At 37.8% G+C, this 26,924-nt stretch overlaps 1 protein-coding gene across 1 annotated transcript in view; it reads right to left on the reverse strand.

The window, feature by feature from the left end:
- LOC138928032 (uncharacterized) overlaps window positions 1–19,270 on the reverse strand; it is a 228,619-nt gene extending 209,349 nt beyond the window's left edge. Inside the window, exon 1 of the mRNA XM_070284096.1 lies at window positions 19,207–19,270. Coding sequence (XP_070140197.1) covers window positions 19,207–19,241 — 35 coding nt within the window. The 5' untranslated portion in view covers window positions 19,242–19,270. The remainder of the gene's footprint in view (window positions 1–19,206) is intronic.
- Between the last annotated feature and the right edge of the window lie 7,654 nt (window positions 19,271–26,924).

Genomic DNA, 26,924 nt, shown 5'->3' on the forward strand with positions numbered 1-26,924 from the left:
CGGTCCGTATCAACAAAATTGGACGCGAGTGTAAACTGCAAGTAAAAGCTTAAATCTAGAGCTTAGCTTAGATAAAGCTCCGTATCTATGCAATATATATCGATGCTCATAGATAGCAGCTGATCGATGCATCTAGCTGACAACTCTAATTAGCTGTCATCTAGCTGTGCACTTGTCATGCACCTGGCAAATCGAGCTTAATTTTTCCACCCGCGTTTCCGTTTTGGCCCTTCTCTCATTCTCTTGAGATCGGTGCCCAGCGAAACATCGTGATTACTATATCACAGAAAAATATATATATATATAAAACGGCACGTGCAGGAAAATTCCTTCCAACCTCGCCGAACTTCTAAGTGTGCATTGTCGCACAAAGGCATTGGAATTTTATATAAAGGAGAATTCCTGGAAACAATTATTTTTGTGTTTTTTGCTCCGAAATACTCCGGGTAAGCATTTTGTGAAAAAGTGAGGTTCGAATCGAAAATAAACCTTAGTTTTCTAGCCGGATTATCCGAGCCATCCCGCTCCCGATCGGGCAGCGACCCCTTTTATTGAGAGCCAGTAAAACACCAATTAAGTGGCGGCGGCAGCGATCAACGTTTTCCGCCCATTCCGCCTTCTGGCCGGCCACGGCCGCAGGCCCCCCCTACGCCCGTTCACATATATATTTGGAGGCTAAAGGAGACACTAGAGACACCAAGAAGGAGGTCGTTTCTTTAGGGGATCTACCCTTCAGCTTTTCACCAGCTATATCGGCGGGCCCCAAAAAGGGCGCTGCGCCATATATTTCAGTGCACTTAATCAACTGCAGGATCATTTGTATCGCCTGCGTTACATTATTTTGTTAATTTTAGTTTATATTTCTTTTAAAGAGAATTTGTACTTATATCTGAATTTGTTTTCATGTGCTGCTGACGAGTTTGGTTTTTCATATATGACTTTAATTTCCACATTTATCAGCAAAGGTCACCGTGAGGTCAACGGGCCCGTCGACATCGAGGGACTGGGTCGTAAGTACGGCATAGCCGACATATAAAAAATTTATGAGAAGCCAAGACCAGCACACAGGTTCTTCAGATCGCTCTGAATAGCGATTTTTTGTTCTTTCTTTGTTAAATATTAGGATCTAAGTATGAAAACGACTCTTTTTGAATTTTTATATACCATTATAGAATTAATTGCACATTATATTTTGAGTATAAACTTTATGAAACTATAACGAAATTGAAATTATGAATTATTAGAGTTTTTTATTTAGGCACCTTAAGGGTCAACACCTCAGAGGAATTCAATTCGCTAGGAGATAAATAACACCTCAATTCTCTTACAAAATTAGTTCAAGTCGTAATTCCAAGTTTTTCGGGTTTCCTTATTTCCTCCCGATACTCTGTCTACATTTAATTCGAGTAATGGGAATGTCCCAAGAGGAACAAGAACCACGCCATTTTCCCTGAGCACGGCCGGACCCCTTTTCGTAGACAGAGCGTTCCTCGAAGGACATATACCGTCCGTTACAGAATTTGGTGCCCAACGTGGGGCACGATTAGGTTTTAATATAAAACCGTATGGAAAACTTAAATATATACATTGCTTAATGTATTTAGGTTCCAGTACCCTGCTTTCCAAAATACTTCCCTAAAATCCCCCCGTTAACCTAAATCCATCCAAACATTTTGTAGTAAATTCCGAAATAATTGCAGTCTATAAATCTAGGAATTGTCATTAAATTAAAATGTCAACCAGAAATATAAACTGTAAGAAATGACATATTTATATTTAAATTTGAATCTGGTTGGAATGTAGCGTTTGTCATCGAGCAGACAGCACACCACCAAGAAACAGTTTAATAGCGTGTTTAATCTGCGTAAAATTGAGAAGTTCATGCTAGATTACCTTGTAGGGCATGATCCTCTTTTACTATGATTAAAATTCCCTTTAATTTTGTATTTAAATCAGATTTACGACATGAACTAAACAGAAGAAAAACATATATAAAATTTAGAATACTCTGAGGTGAAGATACTTAAGGATAAGTCCTAATTCAATCATATATAAAAAAAAATATACATATATGACGACGATCCAGCATCGGAGTCCTCAACTGGACTTTCGGCGAAACGTTTCCTGGCGCGTGGCATGATTCTTCAATTATTCAACCAATCTGCTTGCCACTCAAAAACGCTGTGTCATTCATTTTCAACTCCTCTTTACCTTGCAACACACACGCAGGTGTGGTGAGTTCTCAGAAAACAATATCCGTCTCTTTCATACCCACGCCCAGGCTACGTTGGCAAAACAGTGTATGCCTCGCACGAAAGAACAGAGAAGCAATAATAAATTAAACAAGTGTGTACCCACAAAAATCGTTATAATTTGAATTAACAAAATAATCTGCGACACGGCCTTCCTGACATATCTCACGTCCTCGTGAGTCTATAACATAACGCTTTTACAAATTCATTCTCTTATCTTCATTCAAGTTTCTTTCTTCATTACATTTCTTCTTCTTTCTTCATTACATTTTCTTAGATCATTTCAGAATCAGAATCAAACAAACTATTTTAAAGTTTTCTCTTAGACTTCTTATTTCTTACTTTTAAACAACTTATGCCATGAGATCCGGATTACCACCAACTTAAGTCCAAACAATTCATTCGTTTTCAAACATCATGCCAACCACTAGCACACAGTCATCCACAAGATAAACTGGCCAGTCAATAATTGAGTTAGTTTAGCCCACAGCTCATTTCCAGACAAACCGGCCATCCGAAATAGCTCGCAATTTAGTCCACAGGCCGGCCAAATAACAATTCATCGAACGTTACCAAAATTTCAGCCTTCCTGCAACAAATGGCGAACCACATAACTCGGGCACCCACCTGCACATAAAGTTCTGAAACCTGGAACTTATTCGGGCGTGTCATGACACGTCTTCATTCTACTTCAAAATCACAGCCCTCACCGGCTTGATCTGTAGCACCTTTATCACCACCTTCATTATTCAATTCCGTGGTCTCTTCATCACCACCTTCATCATTCAATTCCGTGGTCTCTCCATCACCACCTTCATCATCCAATTCCGTGGTCTCTTCATCACCACCTTCATCATCCAATTCTCTTCATCACCACCAAATTCCGTGGTAATCCCCTTCTCAGGCATACGTCTCAATAATTATTATTTAATTCCTCAAGTCTATACCAATCTCCTAATATTTCTGTCACTTAAAACGGTCCTCTTCCTATTTTTTTTTTTTTTCATTAACCATAAGTGCGCTTGATGTAATTGTTACGCCGATGCCCCTACTCAAAATTTCGCAACCAATCGGAGCGTCGTACTTAATATGAACTACGTAGAGCTACGTAAAATAAGACATCAAAATAACGCTCACAAATCAAAACATATTGTTGTTGTTTATTTTTAATAATCTCGAGAACACAGTCTCTTCGATGAGCGGACACACGGAGTCGAAGTAAAATTGGAACGACTCACCAAACTGCAGCAACGTTCCTATGGGTCAAGTACGGTGCATATGTTCGCATCTTTGATTGTATTGCTCGTGACCAGTTAACGCTTCTGACGATCCGGGCATACCGTAGAAACATGTCCAGATTTTCCACATTTATAACAGATCACGGATGATAGATCTTTTGCTCCTTTATATCCAGATTGTTGATTACGGGGCTGCTCCAAATGAGTTGTCTCTTTGTTAAAGCGGCATTCCGCCTTCTTGTGGCCGGGTTTGCCACAGTTGTAACACGTGTCTCTTTTTCCTTCTGGTGCCGATACGTTGTCATTCGAATGCTGTCTCTGTCCGGCGTCAAACGAAAAGGCTTTGAGTTCCTGATGCAGCTCATTTCGGCTTTTGATGTCTGTCGTAAAAACCAAACGGCGCAACCGTGTATCTATGCCAGCTGCATGTGCCAACGTGACGGATACTGCAATCTGCTCAACGCTGAGCGACTTCCAGCGGGCCATTAGTGAGGTGACCATTCTGCTCCCATATAACGACAAGCACTCTCCTTCCTTTGGGCGTGCGTTTAGCAAATTCATAACAGTCGCGGCCAAAGTTTCAGTTCCGGAAAAATATTGCAAAAATAATTCTCGAAACTGCGTCCATGTAATGCCGGGAAAACATGTCTGCGAGAGCCAGTGAGATGCGGTGCCCTCCAATGATTTGCTGAGGGCCATTACAAGAGCGCTGCCCACGAGCTGGTTTTCAGACAATATGTAGTCGACTGTTGAACACCCGGACAGCGCGTCTGATCCTGCACAATCAGGGTTGAACTTTGGCAGCACAATGGTTTTTGCCTCTTTTCGTTCATTTTGAGAGCACTGTACTTGCTTTATCAACTCGGCGAAATTACGGTTTTGCAGCTCCAGAATTGTTAGAAGATTTGCATCATGGGCTGGACGCGGAGGTAATCCCACTTCTGATGACGACGATCCAGCATCGGAGTCCTCAACTGGACTTTCGGCGAAACGTTTCCTGGCGCGTGGCATGATTCTTCAATTATTCAACCAATCTGCTTGCCACTCAAAAACGCTGTGTCATTCATTTTCAACTCCTCTTTACCTTGCAACACACACGCAGGTGTGGTGAGTTCTCAGAAAACAATATCCGTCTCTTTCATACCCACGCCCAGGCTACGTTGGCAAAACAGTGTATGCCTCGCACGAAAGAACAGAGAAGCAATAATAAATTAAACAAGTGTGTACCCACAAAAATCGTTATAATTTGAATTAACAAAATAATCTGCGACATATACATTTCATATACATACCTTTATTCGATTTAATTCTACAAAAAAATATAACTCAGTAAGGAAACTACCTTCTTCTTCTCTTTAAACAAATATTTTTTAAATAAATAAAACATAGTTAAATTGATAATTATTTTAAATAAGATCCGAAAGCCACATTCTAAATATGTCTGTAAGGCGTAGCAATGAAAACCTTGCAGCCATACCACCTGCCGGTGAAGGTTTCTTTTGTACAATTTGTAATGTAGTCACTGAGGGCGAAATACTTACCACACCTTGTAGACATCAATTTCATAGAGAGTGTCTATTAACTTGGTTAGATAGCAATGAGACTTGTCCTTTGTGCCGACAGCATCTAACTCGATCAGATATAAATCCAGAATCGGTGGAAGCAAGAGCTCAGGCTTTGCAGGCACCAAGCGCAGCAACAGCAGGCAGTTCAAGATCTGGAGCAATACCCAGAACTCGACCCGCCACTAGGAACAGTGCGAGAAACGTACAAAACCCTTCTAATTTACCAAGGCCACAACAGAATACGCCAAACCGCGAATCAGTGCGTCAGGGTGTAGCAGCAATTCCCCAAAACATAACGGAAGAGCGTGTTCAACAAATTATAGCTAGCTCAGTAGATCACCTAAGGGCAAGCTTAGTTGGAGCAATTACAGATCAGATTAGTGCATCACTAGCTAATATAAATCTGGCATCACACGGGCGAGACGCTCGTGCCGAGCCCCAGCTAGAATGGGAACATGAAATACCCAGCTCATTGCCTCGTTTAAGTAACTTTAGGGATGCTCAAAGAAACGATTACTCAGTTGAAAGACCGGATAGAGTTTCTGGTGTCATTTCCAATTGGCATTTGAAATTCAGTGGCTCAAACAACGATATTCCGATCGAAGATTTCATTTACAGAGTTAACTGTTTAACAACGCAGTGCCTCAATGGAAACTTTGATTTACTATTTCAGTTTGCAAACCTTTTATTTTCGGGTCCAGCACTAACCTTCTATTGGCGAGTGCATCGGAACTCAGATGTGATGACTTGGTTCAGTTTGTGTGACCGACTGAAAGATAGGTACCAAGATCAACGAACTGATAGGGACATCAAAGATGCCTTACGTAGGCGAAAGCAAGGTAATAATGAGTCATTTGACGAGTTTTTAGATGCGATGCTTACCATTGCGGATGCCTTAAGAGAACCTTTAACAGACTCGGAAATAACCACTGAAGTTAGATACAATCTACGATCCGATTTGAAACACGAACTGCTTCACGTATCCACCCCAAGTCTAGCAATCCTACGAAAGGAATGTCATAGGCATGAAGAGTTCTTTAGAGGCTTTAGATCAAGGCCAAATATACGTACCAATCCTAGAAATTTCGTTAATATTGTACAGTTTGAGGAAGAAGTTGTAGAAAATCTGGAGGATGAATCGCCCCAAGAGATATGTGCCGTTCGTACTTCCGACAAAATAAAGTGTTGGAACTGCGACGAGACAGGACACAGATATCAAGACTGTCTGAAAGTCCGACGCATCTTTTGTTACGGATGCGGAGCAATCAATACATACCGGCCTAGCTGCCAAAAATGCTCACCTTCCTCGGAAAACTTGACAAGGGATATTCGTCACCTTCCCCAGTCGAATGTCCCAACTAGAGTCCGATTCAAGTTCAAAGAGGACGTGTAAGTCTGAAATATTACTCCCCAATCTTTCATTTAATTTCACACCCTACCATGTTCGAATGCAAAACATTTTGAAAGAAAACCTCGGTCAGCCGAATCGCGTGCACTCCCGCACACGTTCAGCGGAACGCATCCGAACTTATTACAGGAATAAAAATGTCCTAAAGAAGTTCACTATCTCAGCCTTAGACTATAAAAGCAATGATATTAGACCATTTTCTCATATTAAAATGTTAGGAGAATTACATCTAGCACTTTTAGATAGCGGAGCGAACAAAAGTGTAATCGGTGGCAAATTAGCCCAACATATTCTCAGCCAAAAAGGTCAATTAATACCCATGAAGGGAATGGTTAAAACCGCTGATGGCCAAACGCAAAAAGTTGCCGGAACATTTCCCGTAAACGTCAGTTTTAACTCAATGCAGAAAGTTATAGAGTTTCTAATCGTCCCATCTATAAACCAAAACGTTATATGTGGTATGGATTTTTGGAACGAATTTGGAATTTCAGTTTCAATTTCAAGTCATATTAATGAACTTCAGGTAGATCAGTTAGAACATTCCGATAAATTGAACCTTAATAAATCGGAATTAACGAGATTGAAGTCTATTATTAATCTGTTTCCTTCCTTTGAGAAAGACGGACTTGGAAAAACACTTCTAGTCAAACATTCGATCGATACGGCAAACGCTAAACCAATAAAACAGAGATTTTATCCCTTATCTCCGGCGAGAGAAAAATTACTTTGCAACGAAATCGACCGAATGATATCCCAAGGCGTCATAGAAGAAGCTCCAGCTTCACCCTGGTCCTCTCCAGTGACCCTAATTGTAAAACCCGGAAAAGTCAGATTTTGTTTGGACGCACGAAAGTTAAACTCAGTTACAATAAAAGACGCTTACCCAATGCCATTATTAGATGGATTAATAAGTCGTCTTCCTCCTGTTCACTGTATCTCAAAAATTGATTTAAAAGATGCATTTTGGCAAATCGCTTTAGATGAGCAATCGCGGGCCAAAACCGCATTCACGGTACCCAACCGCCCACTGTATCAATTTAAGAGGATGCCGTTTGGGTTAACCAATGCTCCACAAACCTTATGTCGTCTCATGGACTTAGTCATTCCATTTAAGCTCAAATCTCATGTTTTAGTATATCTGGATGACTTGTTAGTCTTGTCCTCCAGTTTCGAAGATCATTTATTGCATCTTGCAGAGGTGGCAACTCAGCTACGAAAAGCTGGGCTGACTATAAATGTATCCAAAAGCCAATTTTGTTTGAAGCAGGTCGAATATCTTGGATATATTGTTGGAGAAGGAACTCTGCAAATAAATCCCGAAAAAGTTCGAGCAGTGTCCGAATTTCCAGCTCCGAAAACCCAACGACAACTTCGAAGGTTTTTAGGAATAACGGGCTGGTATCAGCGATTTATAGCACAGTATTCCACAGTGATCTTTCACTTGACAGAACTCTTAGGAAAGAAACCATTCGAGTGGAATGAGGACGCTGAAGCAGCATTTCAAGAAATAAAGTCAAGACTTTGCTCAGCTCCTTTACTGGTACATCCTAATTATGCAAAAGCGTTTATCATACAATGCGACGCCTCTCTACATGGAGTTGGTGCCGTTTTATCGCAGTGTGACGAATCAGGGATTGAAAGACCTATTGCATACATGTCAAAGAAATTAAATAAAGCGCAAAGAAACTACACAGTAACATAACTAGAATGCCTTGCCGTTATTTTAGCCGTGAAAAAGTTTCGAATGTATGTAGAGGGTCACCCGTTTAAGATCGTAACTGATCATGCGAGCCTTCGCTGGTTGATGAACCAATCGGACCTTAGTGGCCGACTGGCCAGATGGGCCATCAAGCTCCAAGGATTTACGTTTGACATAGAGCATCGCAAAGGATGTGAAAACGTAGTTCCAGACGCATTGTCGCGATCCTTTGAAGACGAAGAGCCTATAGCCTCGATAGAACTCGAAACCCTGCCTAGAATTGATTTAGAATCCAAAGCTTTTCAATCCGATGAGTATTCTACACTCAAAGAAAAGTTTAAGGTTGCGAATTTACCAGACTTTCAAGTAATTGACAACTATCTATACCATCGGACTTGTTTTCCCTCTTTAGAAAACCAAGATGAGGATTGGAAATTATTCGTCCCATCAGAGCTTAGGGATGAAGTGATTCGCTCCAATCATGTGGAGTCGCTAAGTGCTTAGAAAGAATTCGACGTAGCTTCTACTGGCCACGAATGGCAACAGACGTGCGGGAATATATAGCTCGATGTGAATTATGTCGAACTTCTAAACATCCGACAGTTGGCCTCAAACCGCCAATGGGAAGCCAAGCGACTAGCGAAAGACCATTCCAGCGTCTTTATGTCGATTTCATAGGACCCTTTCCAAGAACCAAGAAAGGCAACCTTGGCATCTTTATTATACTAGACCACTTTTCAAAGTTTACGTTTTTAAAACCAGTGCGAAAGTTTACTTCCAATGTTATCATTGAATACTTGAGAGAAGAAATTTTCCCTTGCTATGGCGTTCCGGAAACCATTGTTAGCGACAATGGAAAACAATTTAAGAGCCACGACTTTGAAGAATTTATTTCTAAATACGGAATTAAACATTTGTGTACAGGTGCCTATGCTCCCCAATCAAATGCTGCCGAAAGAGTTAACCGCTCCATTAATGCTGCTCTTCGATCATATGTGCGGAAAGATCAGCGGGAATGGGACACCTATCTTAGTGCAATCAATTGTGCCCTTCGGAACTCTATACACCAGTCCGTTGGAGCCGTTCCTTATTTGGTTGTGTTTGGACAACACATGATTACTCACGGCAAAGACTATAAGCTGCTTAAAAATCTTGAATTACTAACAGAAAGCAGTGCCAGAATAACTCGTGAAGATGAATTTTCAAGAATTAGGTCAGATATATGCAAGAATTTGGAGAAAGCATATACTAAAAATCAACGAGCGTATGACTTAAGAAAACAACCCCGCTCCTTTGAAATAGGTGATGAAGTTATTAAAAGGAATTTTCAACTTAGTAATATGGCTTCTCACTTTAACGCTAAACTAGCACCCGTAGGAATAAAAGCTAGAGTTAGACAAAAATTAGGTACAAATATATATAAGTTAGAGGATCTAAATGGAAAAGAATTAGGAAACTTTCATGTAAAAGATATTTGGCAAGCCTAACCATTGTCACCCTTTTTCAGCTTTTATCTATACTGTGGCAGTAAAGATCAAACCTGTGCTGTGAGGGTGAAGGCAGTTTATGTTTACTTATTTAACAGTTCCATATTATTCAGTCGCGGTCCGTATCAACAAAATTGGACGCGAGTGTAAACTGCAAGTAAAAGCTTAAATCTAGAGCTTAGCTTAGATAAAGCTCCTTATCTATGCAATATATATCGATGCTCATAGATAGCAGCTGATCGATGCATCTAGCTGACAACTCTAATTAGCTGTCATCTAGCTGTCATGCACTTGTCATGCACCTGGCAAATCGAGCTTAATTTTTCCACCCGCGTTTCCGTTTTCTCTCCCTTCTCTCATTCTCTTGAGATCGGTGCCCAGCGAAACATCGTGATTACTATATCACAGAAAAATATATATATATATAAAACGGCACGTGCAGGAAAATTCCTTCCAACCTCGCCGAACTTCTAAGTGTGCATTGTCGCACAAAGGCATTGGAATTTTATATAAAGGAGAATTCCTGGAAACAATTATTTTTGTGTTTTTTGCTCCGAAATACTCCGGGTAAGCATTTTGTGAAAAAGTGAGGTTCGAATCGAAAATAAACCTTAGTTTTCTAGCCGGATTATCCGAGCCATCCCGCTCCCGATCGGGCAGCGACCCCTTTTATTGAGAGCCAGTAAAACACCAATTAAGTGGCGGCGGCAGCGATCAACGTTTTCCGCCCATTCCGCCTTCTGGCCGGCCACGGCCGCAGGCCCCCCCTACGCCCGTTTACATATATATTTGGAGGCTAAAGGAGACACTAGAGACACCAAGAAGGAGGTCGTTTCTTTAGGGGATCTACCCTTCAGCTTTTCACCAGCTATATCGGCGGGCCCCAAAAAGGGCGCTGCGACATATATTTCAGTGCACTTAATCAACTGCAGGATAATTTGTATCGCCTGCGTTACATTATTTTGTTAATTTTAGTTTATATTTCTTTTAAAGAGAATTTGTACTTATATCTGAATTTGTTTTCATGTGCTGCTGACGAGTTTGGTTTTTCATATATGACTTTAATTTCCACATTTATCAGCAAAGGTCACCGTGAGGTCAACGGGCCCGTCGACATCGAGGGACTGGGTCGTAAGTACGGCATAGCCGACATATAAAAAATTTATGAGAAGCCAAGACCAGCACACAGGTTCTTCAGATCGCTCTGAATAGCGATTTTTTGTTCTTTCTTTGTTAAATATTAGGATCTAAGTATGAAAACGACTCTTTTTGAATTTTTATATACCATTATAGAATTAATTGCACATTATATTTTGAGTATAAACTTTATGAAACTATAACGAAATTGAAATTATGAATTATTAGAGTTTTTTATTTAGGCACCTTAAGGGTCAACACCTCAGAGGAATTCAATTCGCTAGGAGATAAATAACACCTCAATTCTCTTACAAAATTAGTTCAAGTCGTAATTCCAAGTTTTTCGGGTTTCCTTATTTCCTCCCGATACTCTGTCTACATTTAATTCAAGTAATGGGAATGTCCCAAGAGGAACCAGAACCACGCCATTTTCCCTGAGCACGGCCGGACCCCTTTTCGTAGACAGAGCGTTCCTCGAAGGACATATACCGTCCGTTACAACTGAGGGACTAGTTTGCGTAGAAACGGACAGACGGACATGGCTAGATCGACTCGGCTGTTGATGCTGATCAAGAATATATATACTTTATAGGATAGGAAACGTCTCCTTCACTGCGTTGCAAACTTCTGACTGAAATTATAATTTCCTGCAAGGGTATAAAAAAAAAAAAAAATGTTGTAGCGCTCACTTAGAATTTAAAAAAAGTCAAAGTCAACTGAAAAAAATTTCAGTTTTCAAATTATTTTTATTTAACCAAATACATTTAAAGATAAAAATTAAATAAAATATATTTAAACAAGAAAGAAAGCTAACTTCGGCACGCCGAAGTTTGTATACCCTTGCAGATTGGTTTATGTATTTATATTATAAATATTATAAAGCCGAAAACAGACACTAAACAGAGTTTCATACCATTTTACCTATACTTATTATGTTTACAGTTTGACAGTTACAGTTATACATACATTCCCAGCTTTACATTTTCTCTACATCTACGGATCGCTTCTATGGCAGCTATATGATATAGTTGTCCGATTTTCAAATTATTGTTAACAAAATTCTGAAATAATACTAAAAGCTCATGTCTCAAAGTAGATGAAAATACGTTGAAAAACAACGAAGTTATAATTTTTTTCCTATTCATTTTCCGATCCGGCAGCTATAAGATATAGCGGTCTGATTTTCATAAAATTTTTACCAAAATTCTGGAATAATATAAAATGGCTATATCTCAAAAATGATGCAATAATATTGAAAAACAGCCAAGTTATAATTTTTTTCCTAAAAATTTATCGAACATTTGTATGGGAGCTATATGATATAGTCGTCCGATCCGGCCCGTTCCGACATATATAGCACTAAGAGTATATAGAAGACTATATGCAAAGTTTCATTCAGATAGCTTTAAAACTGAGGGACTAGTTTGCGTAGAAACGGACAGACGGACGGACAGACGGACATGGCTAGATCGACTCGGCTGTTGATGCTGATCAAGAATATATATACTTTATAGGGTCGGAAACGTCTCCTTCACTGCGTTGCAAACTTCTGACTGAAATTATAATACCCTGCAAGGATATAAAAAAATAGTTTTCATTGAACAAAAATTATATTTTCACTTTGATACCCTTTAAAAAGGCGTATTTGTGGGCGTGGTACATTGTGCAGTACATATATACATCCGCTGTATAACGTAATACAGCGGAATCGCTGTTAATTTGGTTCGGTAACCAGTGTGACCAAAAAATCAAGAAAAAAGCCATGAAACGCCATAAAAATGTACCATTTATGGCGTTTAAGGGTTTTCTTTGGTCACACTGGACAGCTGTTTGTAAACAAATATTAAAAAAAAATATTTAAAATTATAAATATTGCATTAAAATGTCCTTTGTGGGTTAAATTTCATATTATGGGCTTTGCCTTGACACCCCATATCAACGCCACTTTATTCCTTCAACTTTCCCTCCATTAGGTGTGTAAGAATAAATCAAATGAATTCTTTACACAGCACGATATCAGCTGTTTACTGTCTTGATCTGGCAACGCCATTAAATTTTCGCAGGTATCATTTTCGTCGTCAGAGTACTAGCAAAAACGACGCGGCAAAAAGTTCTTCTTCCTTTTTCGACACCGTTTTTATACCCTTGCAGGGTATTATAATTTCAGTCAGAAGTTTGCAACGCAGTGAAGGAGACGTTTCCGACCCTATAAAGTATATTTATTCTTGATCAGTGTTTAGGAGTGGGGTGGCTGCTCAATCCTCCGCAAAAGGATCAATAAAAGTTTATCCCACGAAGTAGAAAAACGCAGAAAATTCGGGGGTCGAAAAATGACATCGGCGGAGTGCCCGTAGCATACATATATTTTCGCATTCGATTCGGTACTAAACTTAGCTTAGCCTAAGGGCCCGCTGCCGGCCGAGAAGCCCAGCTTAACGGCGCGAGAGCGGGAGAGCGGGAGAACAGTGAACTAGAGCGGCGTAGCCGTCCCTAGAAGCGAGCGACGATCGGGAACACGGAGCGTGCGATCGGTAATACCGAGGAGCGGAGAGCGGGCGAGCTTTGCTAAGCTGGGAACGCTTAAGCTTTTGGACGCTCGGTGGCCAGAGGGGGAGCAGGGGCCTCCTGGCGTAAACAGCCGAGTCGATCTAGCCATGTCCGTCTGTCCGTCCGTCCGTCTGTCCGTCCGTCCGTCCGTCTGTCCGTTTCTACGCAAACTAGTCCCTCAGTTTTAAAGCTATCTGAATGAAACTTTGCATATAGTCATCTATATACTCTCACTGATATATATGTCGGAACGGGATCGGAGGACTATATCATATAGCTGCCATACAAATGTTCGATAAATTTGTAGAAAAAAAATTATAACTTTGCTGTTTTTCAACATTTTTGCACCATTTTTTAGATATGGTAATTTTATATTATTTCAGAATTTCGGTAAAAATTTTATGAAAATCGGACGACTATATGATATAGCTGCCATAGGAACGATCGGGAAATTAATAGAAATAAAATTATTGCTTCGTTGTTTTTCAACGTATTTTTATTTACTCTGAGATATAAGGTTTTTTTATTATTCTAGAATTTTGGTATAAATTTCATAAAAATCGGACAACTATATCTTATAGCTGCCATAGAACCGATCGGTAAATGTATAAAATATATAAAGCTGGGAATGTAAAACTGTAACTGTCAAACTGTAAACATAATAAGTATAAGTAAAATGTAATAAAACTCTGTGTTATGAGTGTTGTCATCATTTAAATCTATAATATAAACATCAAAACCAATCTGCAAGGGTATACAAACTTCGGCGTGCCGAAGTTACCTTTCTTTCTTGTTTAATGTGGAGTTTGGCCGCTGTATGCTGCTTTAAATGAGAAAAGGCGCGACTGTGCGTCGTTAAAAAATTTACGGCCTTTCTACTGAGAATTGGCACTGCCCCCTGGTTCATTTATGCTCCACGAAAATTCAAAAGCAAAAGCTCTTATTATGGGAGCAAATCATACCAAATAAAACCGTAATTCATGTATACGTGACCGTAGCTTGATTCCTTCCTAACGGAGCGCCATGAAACCATAGATTTTATTCAACCTCCTATGTAACGCCTCATCTATCGTGTCTACACGAATACTAAAATTCTTTAGTAGGAAGATTATTCCCGTGTCCAAAATATGCGATTCATGTTCAAAAAGGAACCATCCAGTGTGTTTATGTCCATGCTTCCTTCAGATGACGTCGTCTTACATCCAGAAAAAGCAGTTGTGCCAAAATTGTTTTGCCAGAGGTAATCAATTCCGTGATTGCACAAGCTCCCACAGCTGTTCCATGTGCCTAAGGCAATCTTTGTTGCATCCAAACAACTTCACCTCCAGTGTTCCGATTTCTCCTGATGGTTCAATGCAAAACTATGTTCGCGCCAAAAGGGCGCCTATTTTCAGGTATTATTATCCCGCTTCAGCATCAAAATGTTCCCGGAAGCTGTCTCTCTCTCTCTTTCCATCTTCCTCCGGACTTTCAGTCCCTAGAGCTTCCAGTCCGCTCTCCCTAGCTATAGTTAAATAACATGTAACCAGTTCCTTTTTACATACGTTTGAATAAACATTTCGGCGCACGTCGCGCAAAACCCCGAAGTTCTCGTGATTTTCTTATCCAGTGCATTTTACCTTAAAGCCAGGAAACAGGATCAACAGGTTTTTAGCTGAGCTAACTCTTGGACAGGTCACATAAAATTGTCCGTGGAAGAAACACTCATCCCTAAGATCTAATCCAGCTACTTTTAAAGTCTGCCCTTGTGATTTATTTATTGTTATGGCAAAACAAACCTCTACAGAACGCTGTAGGCGTTTAAACTCATAAGGTAAGTTTGATGACGTTAAGGGAATTCTTGGTATAAGTACTGTCTCTCCTTTGGCGCAGCTAGTAAAAACAACGGCTTCAATAACAAATTTGTTAAGAATTCTTACTTGCAATCTTGTTACATTGCATAATTTTGACCGTCTTAGGTTTCTTCATAACGTTATTGGTGTTGCAACTTTAAGCGTAAGAACATACAATGGAAGTCCCGCTGGATTCTGCTTGTAAAGAAATTCAACAGGATAATTTAAGGCATCTTTTACATCAGTAACAGAGTCAATTGATCTGTATAAGTTAACGAATTCGAAGTTGGCTCCCCAAAGGTGCTTACCGAAGCGTTTAACCCACTTCCCGCTGCAGCGACAGAGCTCCGACGTCGACAGAGGCAGCGACAAAGTTAGTGGCTATAAAAAGGCAATTTATGTAAACTTAAGACACTTCCAATATTTGAGTGAGAAAGAACGAACTAAGTGTCCATAAATACATTTTTTTTAAATCAAATAAGCAAAACTGTTTAACTTATATAACTTCCTCTTCATTAATATTTTTTATTAGCTGATCATTAATTGAAAAATTTAATGGGTTGGTTTAATATACATACATATATAAATAACAAACAACCCCTTCCGTTTTCCCATAACCCCCTGCAGCACCAACTATAACGCTTGTGTGTGTGTAAGTGTATTCAACTCATAATTTAATTTCACTTTATTGTTAAGTTTAGTATAACTTTAAAAAATTAACTTTTAAGTTTTAGAAAGAAATAAAAAAAAAGGCCGACAAACTCAGACAACGAGGTAGAGAGAGGCAAAGAGAGAGAGAGATAGAGCGCCAACAGATCTTTTTGTTTTATGATTTCGTCAGTTGCTTGCGCATAATTTTAATGAAGTCCTAGTAAACCAGGCGAACTCCGTTACGCCATCTTCGGCAAATTATCCGTTTAATTGAAGTGTTCTTTGGTAAACCACATTTTTTGTGATATGTTGTGGTTAATGGAATTATCTAGGGACCAAATAGCCCCTGGGATGTTAAAATCACCAAGACCTACTAACTAAGCGGTCCCTATTCGAAAGTCTTTTAGAGACCAACTGAATAGCGGAAAGATGGTTTCAATAAATAGGAATTTCCAACAATGGTGGAATGTAGGAACATGTCTGATAGGCCGATCTAGCCGGTATACTGTGAACAGAGCTTTAAAAACTTCGGAGCTCAGAATCTCCGGCTTTAACCAGGTTTCTGTAAACACAACACTTGGGAAGCAAATGTGACACTATTATAGTACAATTTAGGAAGCTTACTGCGAAAGTCTAGCATTTTGATAGGAGATACCAAGGGAATTTGTTAGATTTTTGGGACTCAATTGGAAGACGTAGAAGGCGCATTGGTCAAATTGGGCCTAGGAAGAGTAATTCCAACTGTCCTTTTTTTCTCTTTCTTTGCTTCGAATTTATTGACAATCACATGCTTTGGTCAGTTTTGGACAGAGCATAGTTTGTCAAAGAATTCCTCAGGAACATATATTTTGAAAGATGAAACTGTCTCGTTTTTTCAACAATTTCGGCCGGTAGTCCGGGCCTGACACCCTGGTAGGGATCTGGGGCTCTGAGAGGACAACTGTTGGGACCCTCCAGTGGACAAAACGGATATGGGCAACACCGGGGGCACGGTCTCACCCGCGACACCTTCGGATAACGAATCTTTTCTAGCACTCTATCTTAGGATTCTTGACATTTGTCCTGAGGTCGATGGTTACTGTTGCTGTTAGGAGCCTGCCACGCTGGTTGGGATCCTCTTAAATGCTGTACACCAGTTGATATTCGTGTGCTCACGCGTTGTCTCAATCGGGCATTTTCCCTTACTACATTTCGTCTCTCCTCGCTTAAGTTCTGTGAACACACTTGTTGCTGGCATGCATGCCTTGTGCGGAGACCGATGTTCACACGTCGTGCTCTAGGCATTTTGGACTATAGGCAGAGCGGTTAATCCACATAATTTACACAGTTCAACTTACCACCCTAAATACAAATGCTGGTTTCCAATTGCACTGATATGAAACGAATAACTTATTTTACTCAAAATTGAACACAATTTCGATTTGTCATAAAATAAACTGAGTAGAGAATTATGGCATGCTATGTGTCAGTGTTGGCGCTTTATGCAAAAATGATTTTCCCGCTTTCTGTTGCAATTTTTCCTGAATTTTCTTTACTGCAAAAAAATCACAAATTCCGAGACCTTTTCAACGAATGCAAATCCGTGGAAATAGGTTCGTGCGTACTGGAGTTATTTGATCCCGGCAGAAAACTCGACTTATTTTTATATAATAGATTATATTTCTTGATTCCCGGCTGGCATTCGAACCCCTGTCTCAAAATTCACATATCGACCGCTTAACAACTGGATCACTAAGGCAAATCAAACAGTAATGTCGGGACTATGATTTTAATTTTTGTGTAAGAAAAAATTAGACAACAGTAGTATTCACACTTTTGTGAATATTAAGAATACAAAAAAAAATTTTTTTTTTTTTGCATAACATTAAAAATTTTATTAATTCTTAATATTAATAGTGTTTGGTATTGCCTTATGATTATTGGTTTTCTTTTTAGAATATTTGATATTAATTTAATATCTTTTTATAAGAATGTGGAGAATCTTAAATTTAGGTTTTATGTTCTTAAATAAAACCTGAAAAATCTCCTTTCTAGAATTTTTGGTCTTATATTAAGATTCTATTTTAAGAATGCACAAAATCTTAAAGAAGATTTTTTTATCAGTGTTTAATAGTCGGCCTACGCAATCTCTCGGTGCTCATCGTCACTAGTAATTATTTAGAAATTAAGATTCTCTATTAATATCAAAATAAAATAATTTTTGGTGACTAGTGAATTAACTAATATTATATAATATTATATTTAAATAGGTATGTCATTTATTTTTTATCTTGTTCAAGCTCACCTTATTTGGCTAGTCAAGCCATGGATTCAAACTGGATCGATTCAAAATTAAACTGTTGTATGGATTTATATCCTAATTTTTTTATTTTTAAAATATTAGTTAAAGATAGATACCATTCCTGTATATTGCAGAGTCTAGTCTATTAGACTATAATACGTCTTAAGTTTAAATCCAATAAGTAAATAAGTAAGTTTTCGATAAAACTTGGCGGGAAAAGGAAAAAGTTCCGTATAATGCAACGAATCAGAAAGAATATATTTAAAAATATTTTTACACTTGCTTAACTATCCCCGTCAACATATTATATATGTATAAAGTTTACAAACTAAATACTCCAATGGCTTTTCTCCAAAAGATTACAAAAGTGGCATGACAAATTTGGTGTATGTAAAATTATTTTTTTTAATTGTGAACAATTAAAAATAAAAGGTCTGTTAACGTAGCTTACAAAATTCCAAATTGATGTATTTCACTAATGTTTTGAAGCTTTTTTATATACAAAACGTTTCAACATAACAATTTAAGCTTACATTACAAATCGAATATGCACATACATATAAACTGTCAACAACCACTATATATAATTTATATTTTATTACTATATTTTTTTCAATTCACTTTTAAAATATTAAACACTGATATTTTACAAAGTTATCATGCTTTGCTCATAAAAACTTTAAAATAAAACAGCACATTCTTATATTTCAAAGCTTTTCAAATTCCAGCATACATATTACTTATAATTCCCATTAAATTTTATAGCGAGCAAACGGGTAGTTTGTTTGGACCCAGTTTATGATGTGAACTACATATATAAATTCTATAAAAAAAATGGATCACACTTTTGTATTTTGAAATAAGCAAAAAAAAAAAAAACAAGATTTTCTTAGTGGTTACATTTTTTGTAAGACAAAAAGGTAAAGAAAAAATGCTCTTATATTATTAATGCAAAAAATGAAATAACTGTCCCATATGTAATCTAAAATAAGAAAATATATTAAATGGTATGAAAATGAATACTTAAATAATTAAGGCGTATATTCTTGTATTTTTCTCGTTGTATATATCTTAAATGTAGTTTAGATACAATATACAAGGTAGCTCACCGTCGAAACCTTTTACTATCTAACCAAGTGTTCATATATACAGGTTTATTTGATTTGATTTGATTTTATTTGCCTTCCTAACGCTACAAGTGTAAAACTTATAAATTAGAGCGCTAGTCACAAATGGATACATATGTGCGCTTAACTTATAGTGTTTTACGCCATATTCATTCATTTATTTATTCATTTACTTATTTATCTATTCATTTATTTATTTTTTTATTTATCTATTTAATTATTTATTTATTTATTCACACTTTAGTTTATTTATTAATTAATTAAATAAATAAATAATTAATTATTTAATTAATTACTTTCTTTATTTATTTTTTATTTACTTAATTACTTGTTTATTTATTTATTTACTTATAAATTAATTTATTTATTTATTTTTCTATTTATTAATTTACTTTTTGATTTATTTATTAATTAAATAATTAATTTAATGTTTTATTTGTTATTTGCTTATTTAATTTTTTCTTTTTTTTTATTTATTTATTTAGTTATTTATTTTTATATTATTTAATTATTAATTAAATAATTTATTAATGTATTTATTTATTTATTTACAAATTAATTTATTATACCCTCGCAGGGTATTATAATTTCAGTCAGAAGTTTGCAACGCAGTGAAGGAGACGTTTCCGACCCTATAAAGTATATATATTCTTGATCAGCATCAACAGCCGAGTCGATCTAGCTATGTCCGTCTGTCCGTCTGTCCGTCTGTCCGCCTGTCCGTCCGTCCGTCTGTCCGTTTCCACGCAAACTAGTCCCTCAGTTTTAAAGCTATCTGAATGAAACGTTGCATATAGTCTTCTATATACTCTCACTGCTATATATGTCGGAACGGAATCGGACGACTATATCATATAGCTGCCATACAAATGTTCGATAAATTTGTAGAAAAAAAATTATAACTTTGCTGTTTTTCAACATTTTTGCACCATTTTTTAGATATAGTCATTTTATAATATTTCAGAATTTCGATAAAAATTTTATGAAAATCGGACGACTATATGATATAGCTGCCATAGGAACGATCGGGAAATTAATAGAAAAAATTATAGCTTGGTTGTTTTTCAACGTATTTTTATAAACTCTAAGATATAAGCTTTTTTTATTATTTTAGAATTTTGGTATAAATTTCATAAAAAGCGGACAACTATATCACATAGCTGCCATAGAAGCGATCGGTAAATATATAGACTATGTAAATCTGGGAATGTAAAACTGTAATTGTCAAACTGTAAACTAATAAGTATAGGTAAAATGTCATAAAACTCTGTGTTATGAGTGTTGTCATCATTTAAATCTATAATATAAACATCAAAACCAATCTGCAAGGGTATACAAACTTCGACGTGCCGAAGTTAGCTTTCTTTCTTGTTTTTCTTTAAAATTTTATATAAAAGTAGTTAATTAATGAAAATTTAGAAAGCAGAAAAACACTCGTTGTCCGGTCAGAGGTAAGAATATAGACTTTTATTGACAGATATTTGCTATTCCTAATAGAAATAATAATAATAAGAATAATAAAAATATAATAATGTATAAATTGTTGACCTTTTTACAAATTTATTAATATTAATAAATAATGAATTTTGTATATACTTGTTATGTCCCTACGAAGGACCTGCGTGGTTTTCGGGCTGGCTCCGGCTAGCTCTCTCATCGGGCCGTGGGCTCCCTAACCCTGCCCACCACACACATAACAATAAATATCGATATTCGATGTCACAACACTCTAACCCGCGCGGTTTACACTTAAACACACAAAATTCCTCACACTACAATCTCCTCACACACATAACAGGCACGAATTCTCCTCCTGATGGACTGGAGGTCACCTGCTCATCCCTTCCCTACCATGCAGTCTGCTCGCAAGTAATCATATATATGCAGCTGCCCCTGACGCACACACACTCACTCGATCACCCACTCATTTCCCCGGTTCTCTTCCTTCTCCCAAAAAAAAATATATATTACTCCATGTCTATTTCAATTCACTTATGTTTATTACATTTGTTTATTTTCATTACAGGTATTTCTGGCAGATTCTTTGCGGATTTTTTTTTTTTTTTCTTAATAAAATTATTTAAATGTTTTCCTATTTAATTCAAATAAAAAAAACCCTACCCGTAAGAGCTCTCAAGGGGGTCGAGGGGACGAAAAGATATGTAAATACATAATAAACAAAATTACCCAAAAAAAAAATTCGCCTAAACACCAAAAAAAATATATATATATATAGAAACTAGCTGACCCGGCGAACTTTATCTCGCCCCAACTTCGACTGATTAAAACAAATTAAATCGAGACGTTCCGTTTCTACTTTGACGTACTTGTCGAAACAGTACTGTTGAAACATCATCAATCGATACGCATAAAAATTCATAGAGCTGACCTTATTCCTATCTTCTCCTAAAAATTTTAGGCTAAAATTTGAATTCAAAATTAGTTGAGAATCAAAAAGAAGTGATGACTTTTAAACAAACCTGTCGTTGGATTGACAAATTTTTTTGACTTGAAATCTGTGGAGAGCGATCTGATAAACAATATTTTTTGTTTTGTTATCCGGTGTAAAAATAAATAATGATGACGGCTTTCCCACACGCGAACAGGCTACGTATAGCTGGCCATGTGAAAAATATGGATATTCTAGATTTATCCTGCAGACTTCCAACGATTGGCCTTGCGATTTATTGATGGTCATCGCAAATGCCAATCGAACTGGGAACTGAATCGTCTTGAATTGGAATGGAAGATCTGTTGGAATAATAGGAATTCGTGGGATAAGAACTACCTCTCCTTTAAATTTGCCTTGCATATGGCGCGGACTTCCAACATAAGTTGCTGGGAGATTGGTCAAATAACCGATGTTGTTCGCGTGTCCTTCAGTAGCGATGGCGTCACGCAAGTGAAAGTACTCGTCTGACCGCAACTTCCACTGATTAAAACGAATGAAATTGAGACACAGTACTGTTGAAACAAACGGTGGTATCTTAACAGATGATTGTCAACATCTAGTCGAATCATCAATCGATACGCATCAAAATTCATAGAGTTGACGTTCTTATTCGTTTCTTCTCCTAGAATTTGAATTCAAACTTAGTTGTAGAATCAAAAAGAAGTGATGACTTGTAAACAAACCTGTCGTTGGATTGACCATCTTTATGTTGAAGTGATACCCACCTTCTCCACGACAGAACATTAACGGATATTGAAGAGCATCATGTGACCGATGAGTCTCATAAACTCGCTGCACTTGGCCATTATCCCGACGGTTAAAAACAATATCGCGTTATTTCACATTCTCGCCAACAATCACCACTGCGTGTTCATTGATAGTGGGAGCGTTAAATTGTCTTGCATGGCTACCAGTGGGTCTTTTGCCAGCGCTGATAATGATTTTATGTTCGTCATAATGCATTATATCCAATGAAGTTTTGAACAATCTGACCAATTCATTATGCACATAGAGAAGATTTTGCAATTGTTCGATAATTTCACGTTAAGTTTCAGTAAAAATTGCACAGCGGTGATTTAGTTCAACTGCCGAATCACCAATGAAATAGATCTGAAGGAATTTAAGATCTTTGTTTTGTGGTGATAACAAAGCGCCCGCTCGGTGTTGAATTTGCCCATGAATCTGAATGTTGGAATGCAATTTTAAAAAATGTAAGTTGTTAATTTTGATAATAAAGAGACGCCATTACCTTATAACTTGGATTGTAGCCTGATTGATGAAAAACCTCGACTCCAAATGACGTAATTGGAAAGCATCCGTTATATTTTTGTGCAAGATTTAGGAAACTGTTTGATTGGGCTGAATTTCTATATAGTAGCGAATACAATGGCCCTGGTGGATGAGCCAAAACGGGCAATTTAATTTTGCCACCTGCACAGCATAAGCCGGGGGTTTCCAACCGAAACTTCAGTGCATTGCAATCCTAGACAATGAACCAATAACAACGCAGGTAAGATCCTTGTAGGATGTTTCTGGATTGTATGCGAATGCAGCGCGATTCAAGTTTTCATTTGCGGCTCGTCTTTCTCTATTATTATGTCGGGCTTGAGGTGATCTTTGTGGAGCGAGAAGCTGTGCCATTTGGGCACGTATCGATGCATTTATTTCTGTACGTTCCTCTTGCGTCCGACTATTACGGGAATTCTGAATACTTATTGCATTGCGTGAACGCCGTCCAAGTCTTGATCGTCTAACAGCAGGCATTACTTCCAATTGCTTCGTTAGCTCGATTTTTTTGTTTAAATATTTTTTTACCGAGTTCATTGATACACAATTTCAACGCAGCTATGATCTTTGTAGGGTGTTTCAGAATTTTACATACAACAGTGTGTCCATCTGTTGAGCCGCTAGCGACTTTTCCGGAAGGTCTTCCCAAAATTTTCTTACCTTCTTACCTTCTTCTGACAATTACAAACAACTGAAAAAAATTTGAGCCAAATCGGCCCAGCCGTTCTCTTGTGATGCCATTAGTAACATTTTTTGTCTCCATTTTTATATATATAGATAAGTGAATCTCGCACATGCACAAATAAATAAATGTTTACGAAAATGGTACAATACATAGATAATAAATAAATAAATAAAAAAATATATATATATAAATAAAAGGATGAAATAAAAATAGAATAAATAAATTAAATAAATATACAAAAAAAAATTTAAATAAACACTTAACAAAAAAAAATTATAACGAAATAAAAAAAAAAAAAGTTTGGCTGAAGCCTATTGTCTCCCGGTGTCGCCACTCGGGAGGCGTGTCGGTCCTCCTGGTCGACGTGGATATTACTTTTAGGCTGGGAGGAGTCTTGTCTCCTCAGTGGCAGAGTGGATATAAAGGCGCTCCAAAAAAAAAAAATGTGCCAGCAAAAACAACACTAAGGTCGCCGTTGGGGTTATGGGGAAGGTGCTGCCTCCCAATACGCATGAAATGCGGGACAAACAGCCCTCTACCGGCGTTTGGACCTGGATTTAGGCTTCCCCGAAAATTCTTGGGCCAGGCCAATTTGGTGACCTGGCCAACTTCGTCCTGCGAGGACTGGGTCTGGTCGAGCCTGGAAATGATAGCCATTGGATTAGGGCTTCACCTTCGGACTACGACCACTCACCTTTGGATTTTCCCGATCCGGCTTCCCGTCCTCGCGGTCCTTCTCTTTGGGTGGTTTTTTTCTCCTGGCTTCCTTGGTCTTCTAATTTAAATGTTATCCTTTTTTTTTCTTCTTTTTATTTCACTGTCACCCGCGAAACCTTTTTTTTTCTTTAAAACGGGAACCCCGATCTAATCTCAACGTTTCGCCAGCCTCTCTCTCTCCTTCTCTTTTTTCCTACACCCGCGTATTCCAGCTTCCCAAACCATTCCGGGTCAAGAACCTATTCTCTTGGATGTGGAGCTCCTCTCTTCGGAACCGGGTGGCATCCCTGAACCGATAGTCCGCATAGATCGCTATGCGATCTATCGATTGGTTATCCGGATTTTTTTAGAGAGGCCATAACATACTTACATATTTCTTTTTTTGTTGTGCATACGGCATTATCTTCGAAAACAGTACAGCGGCAAATACAACAGCGGTCAACCAAATAAGTCCAGACTAATAAAATATTTTTATACCCTTGCAGGGTATTATAATTTCGGTCAGTTTCAGTTTCAGGGTATTATAATTTCAGTCAGTTTGCAACGGAGTGAAGGAGACCTTTCCGTTTCTATAAAGAATCCATCCGCCCATACGTCTGTCCGTCCCTCCGGATATACATATGTACGTAAAAGAAGGACAAATATAATTTCATTTAATAAACAGTTCTGCGTTAAGAATACGGCAGCTTGCGAAAGTCGGGTTGTACATACATACATATGTACAAATGTAAATACATATGTATACATATGTATATGAAATGGTGGTTTGTACGCTTGAACTTGCACAGACTTATAGGCATAAACAAATCCAAATACACATAATATATACATATGACGACGATCCAGCATCGGAGTCTTCAACTGGACTTTCGGCGAAACGTTTTTTGGCACTTGGCATGATTCCTGTATTTTACAACCAACCTGCTTGCGACTCAAAAACGCTGTGTCATTCCTTTTCAATTCCTTTTTACCTTCCAACACATACGCAGCACAGTAGCGCCTCTCGAACAAAAGCCGTTGCGAAAATCGAAAAAGTCGTTGTCGCAAAAACGATTTTAACCATACTTATTCGACAGGAAATTTCCCATGGATTCAGAATCTGTAAAATCAATTTTCGGATTTTTTTTGTAGAAGATATGAGCATTCAAAGTTGAACTTTTTTTCCATTTTTGCATCATAAGAAAGAAAAGGAAAAATTTGTTGACTTCCAGGTAATATTACACAAAAACTATATTACCTATCGCCATGACTTTTGCTTTAAATAATAGACACATTCATAAACTGTAACCCAATCCAAAAAAAAAGGGAATTGGGTTAGGGCTTGCACAGGTAAATCGCTACCTGCCATGTGTCCATTTTTTTCACTTTTTTCTGGCTAAAGTAGTCTATATCTTTTTTGGATGGGCTGAGCCACTATACACACTATAACTACGACCTTTGTGGATCTATTCTGGACCAAAATCAACTTACATCTGCTGCGTCGAGCTGCGTCCCCGGAAATGCAACAGCATAAACCAAAACTACTCAGGGTTAAATATACCAAAATACCGACTCAGCTTCATACTAACCAAAAAATATACTAACTGTAGCGCGTGGCGGTTACACGTTGAAAAAAAAAAATTTTTTTTCAGTTTTCAAATTATTTTTATCTGAGCAAATACATAAAATTAAAGATAAAAAATTAAATAAAAAATATTTTAAAAAAATTGTCTTCATTGAGAAAAAAATATTTCTTTACTTTGATACCCTTTAAAAAGGCGAATGAGTGGGCGTGGCTGATTTTCCAATACATATGTAAATTTTACAACAATTACCTATCAAATGGCGTTTAAATTATTTAGTTATCTTATTTTGTTCAAAAGTTATGATTTTTGCAACGTAAAATGAGAAAAGGCGCTACTGTGCGCAGGTGTGGTCAGTTCTCAGAAAACGATATCCGTCCCTTTCATAGCCACGCCCAGACTACGTTTGCAAAACGGTGTATGCCTCGCACGAATGAACAGAGGAGCAATAATAAATTAAACAAGTGTGTACCCACAAAAATCGTTATAATTTGAATTAACAAAATAATCTGCGACACATATATATGGACATACATATGAACATAAAAGGCTTTTTTATTAATTTGTTACCGTATATTCTTACCTCATTATTTCTTCCATTCCGTCAGTTTTTCCCGGAAGAGCACTCTTAATCCCTGTTTAGTAGGGGGGCGATCCTTCCACTGTAGATCCTTGAAAAGAGTTGGTCGAAATGTTCCAACGGCGCAAAACCAATAAGGAAAAAACCCAGTAGAAGAAAAAATCGGGGGCGTCGTTGAGGAACTTCAGATCAGCTTTATTCGGCTGCATACATGTAACTAACTCTAAGGCCGGGCGCACAATGCCGGCTGACGGCTTATCAGCTCTCTGAAACAAACACACTACTTGTATGAGAGCGAGCACACCGAGAGCGGAGCTGAGCTTAGAAATTTGCACTGAAATTATCAGCTCGCTTATCAGCTCCGCTCTCAGCTCCGCTTTCCGCTGCCAGTGTGCGCCTGGCATAAGCATAGAAAAA

Source organism: Drosophila kikkawai, chromosome 2R (genome assembly GCF_030179895.1).
Source record: "Drosophila kikkawai strain 14028-0561.14 chromosome 2R, DkikHiC1v2, whole genome shotgun sequence".
NCBI lineage: Eukaryota > Metazoa > Arthropoda > Insecta > Diptera > Drosophilidae > Drosophila > Drosophila kikkawai.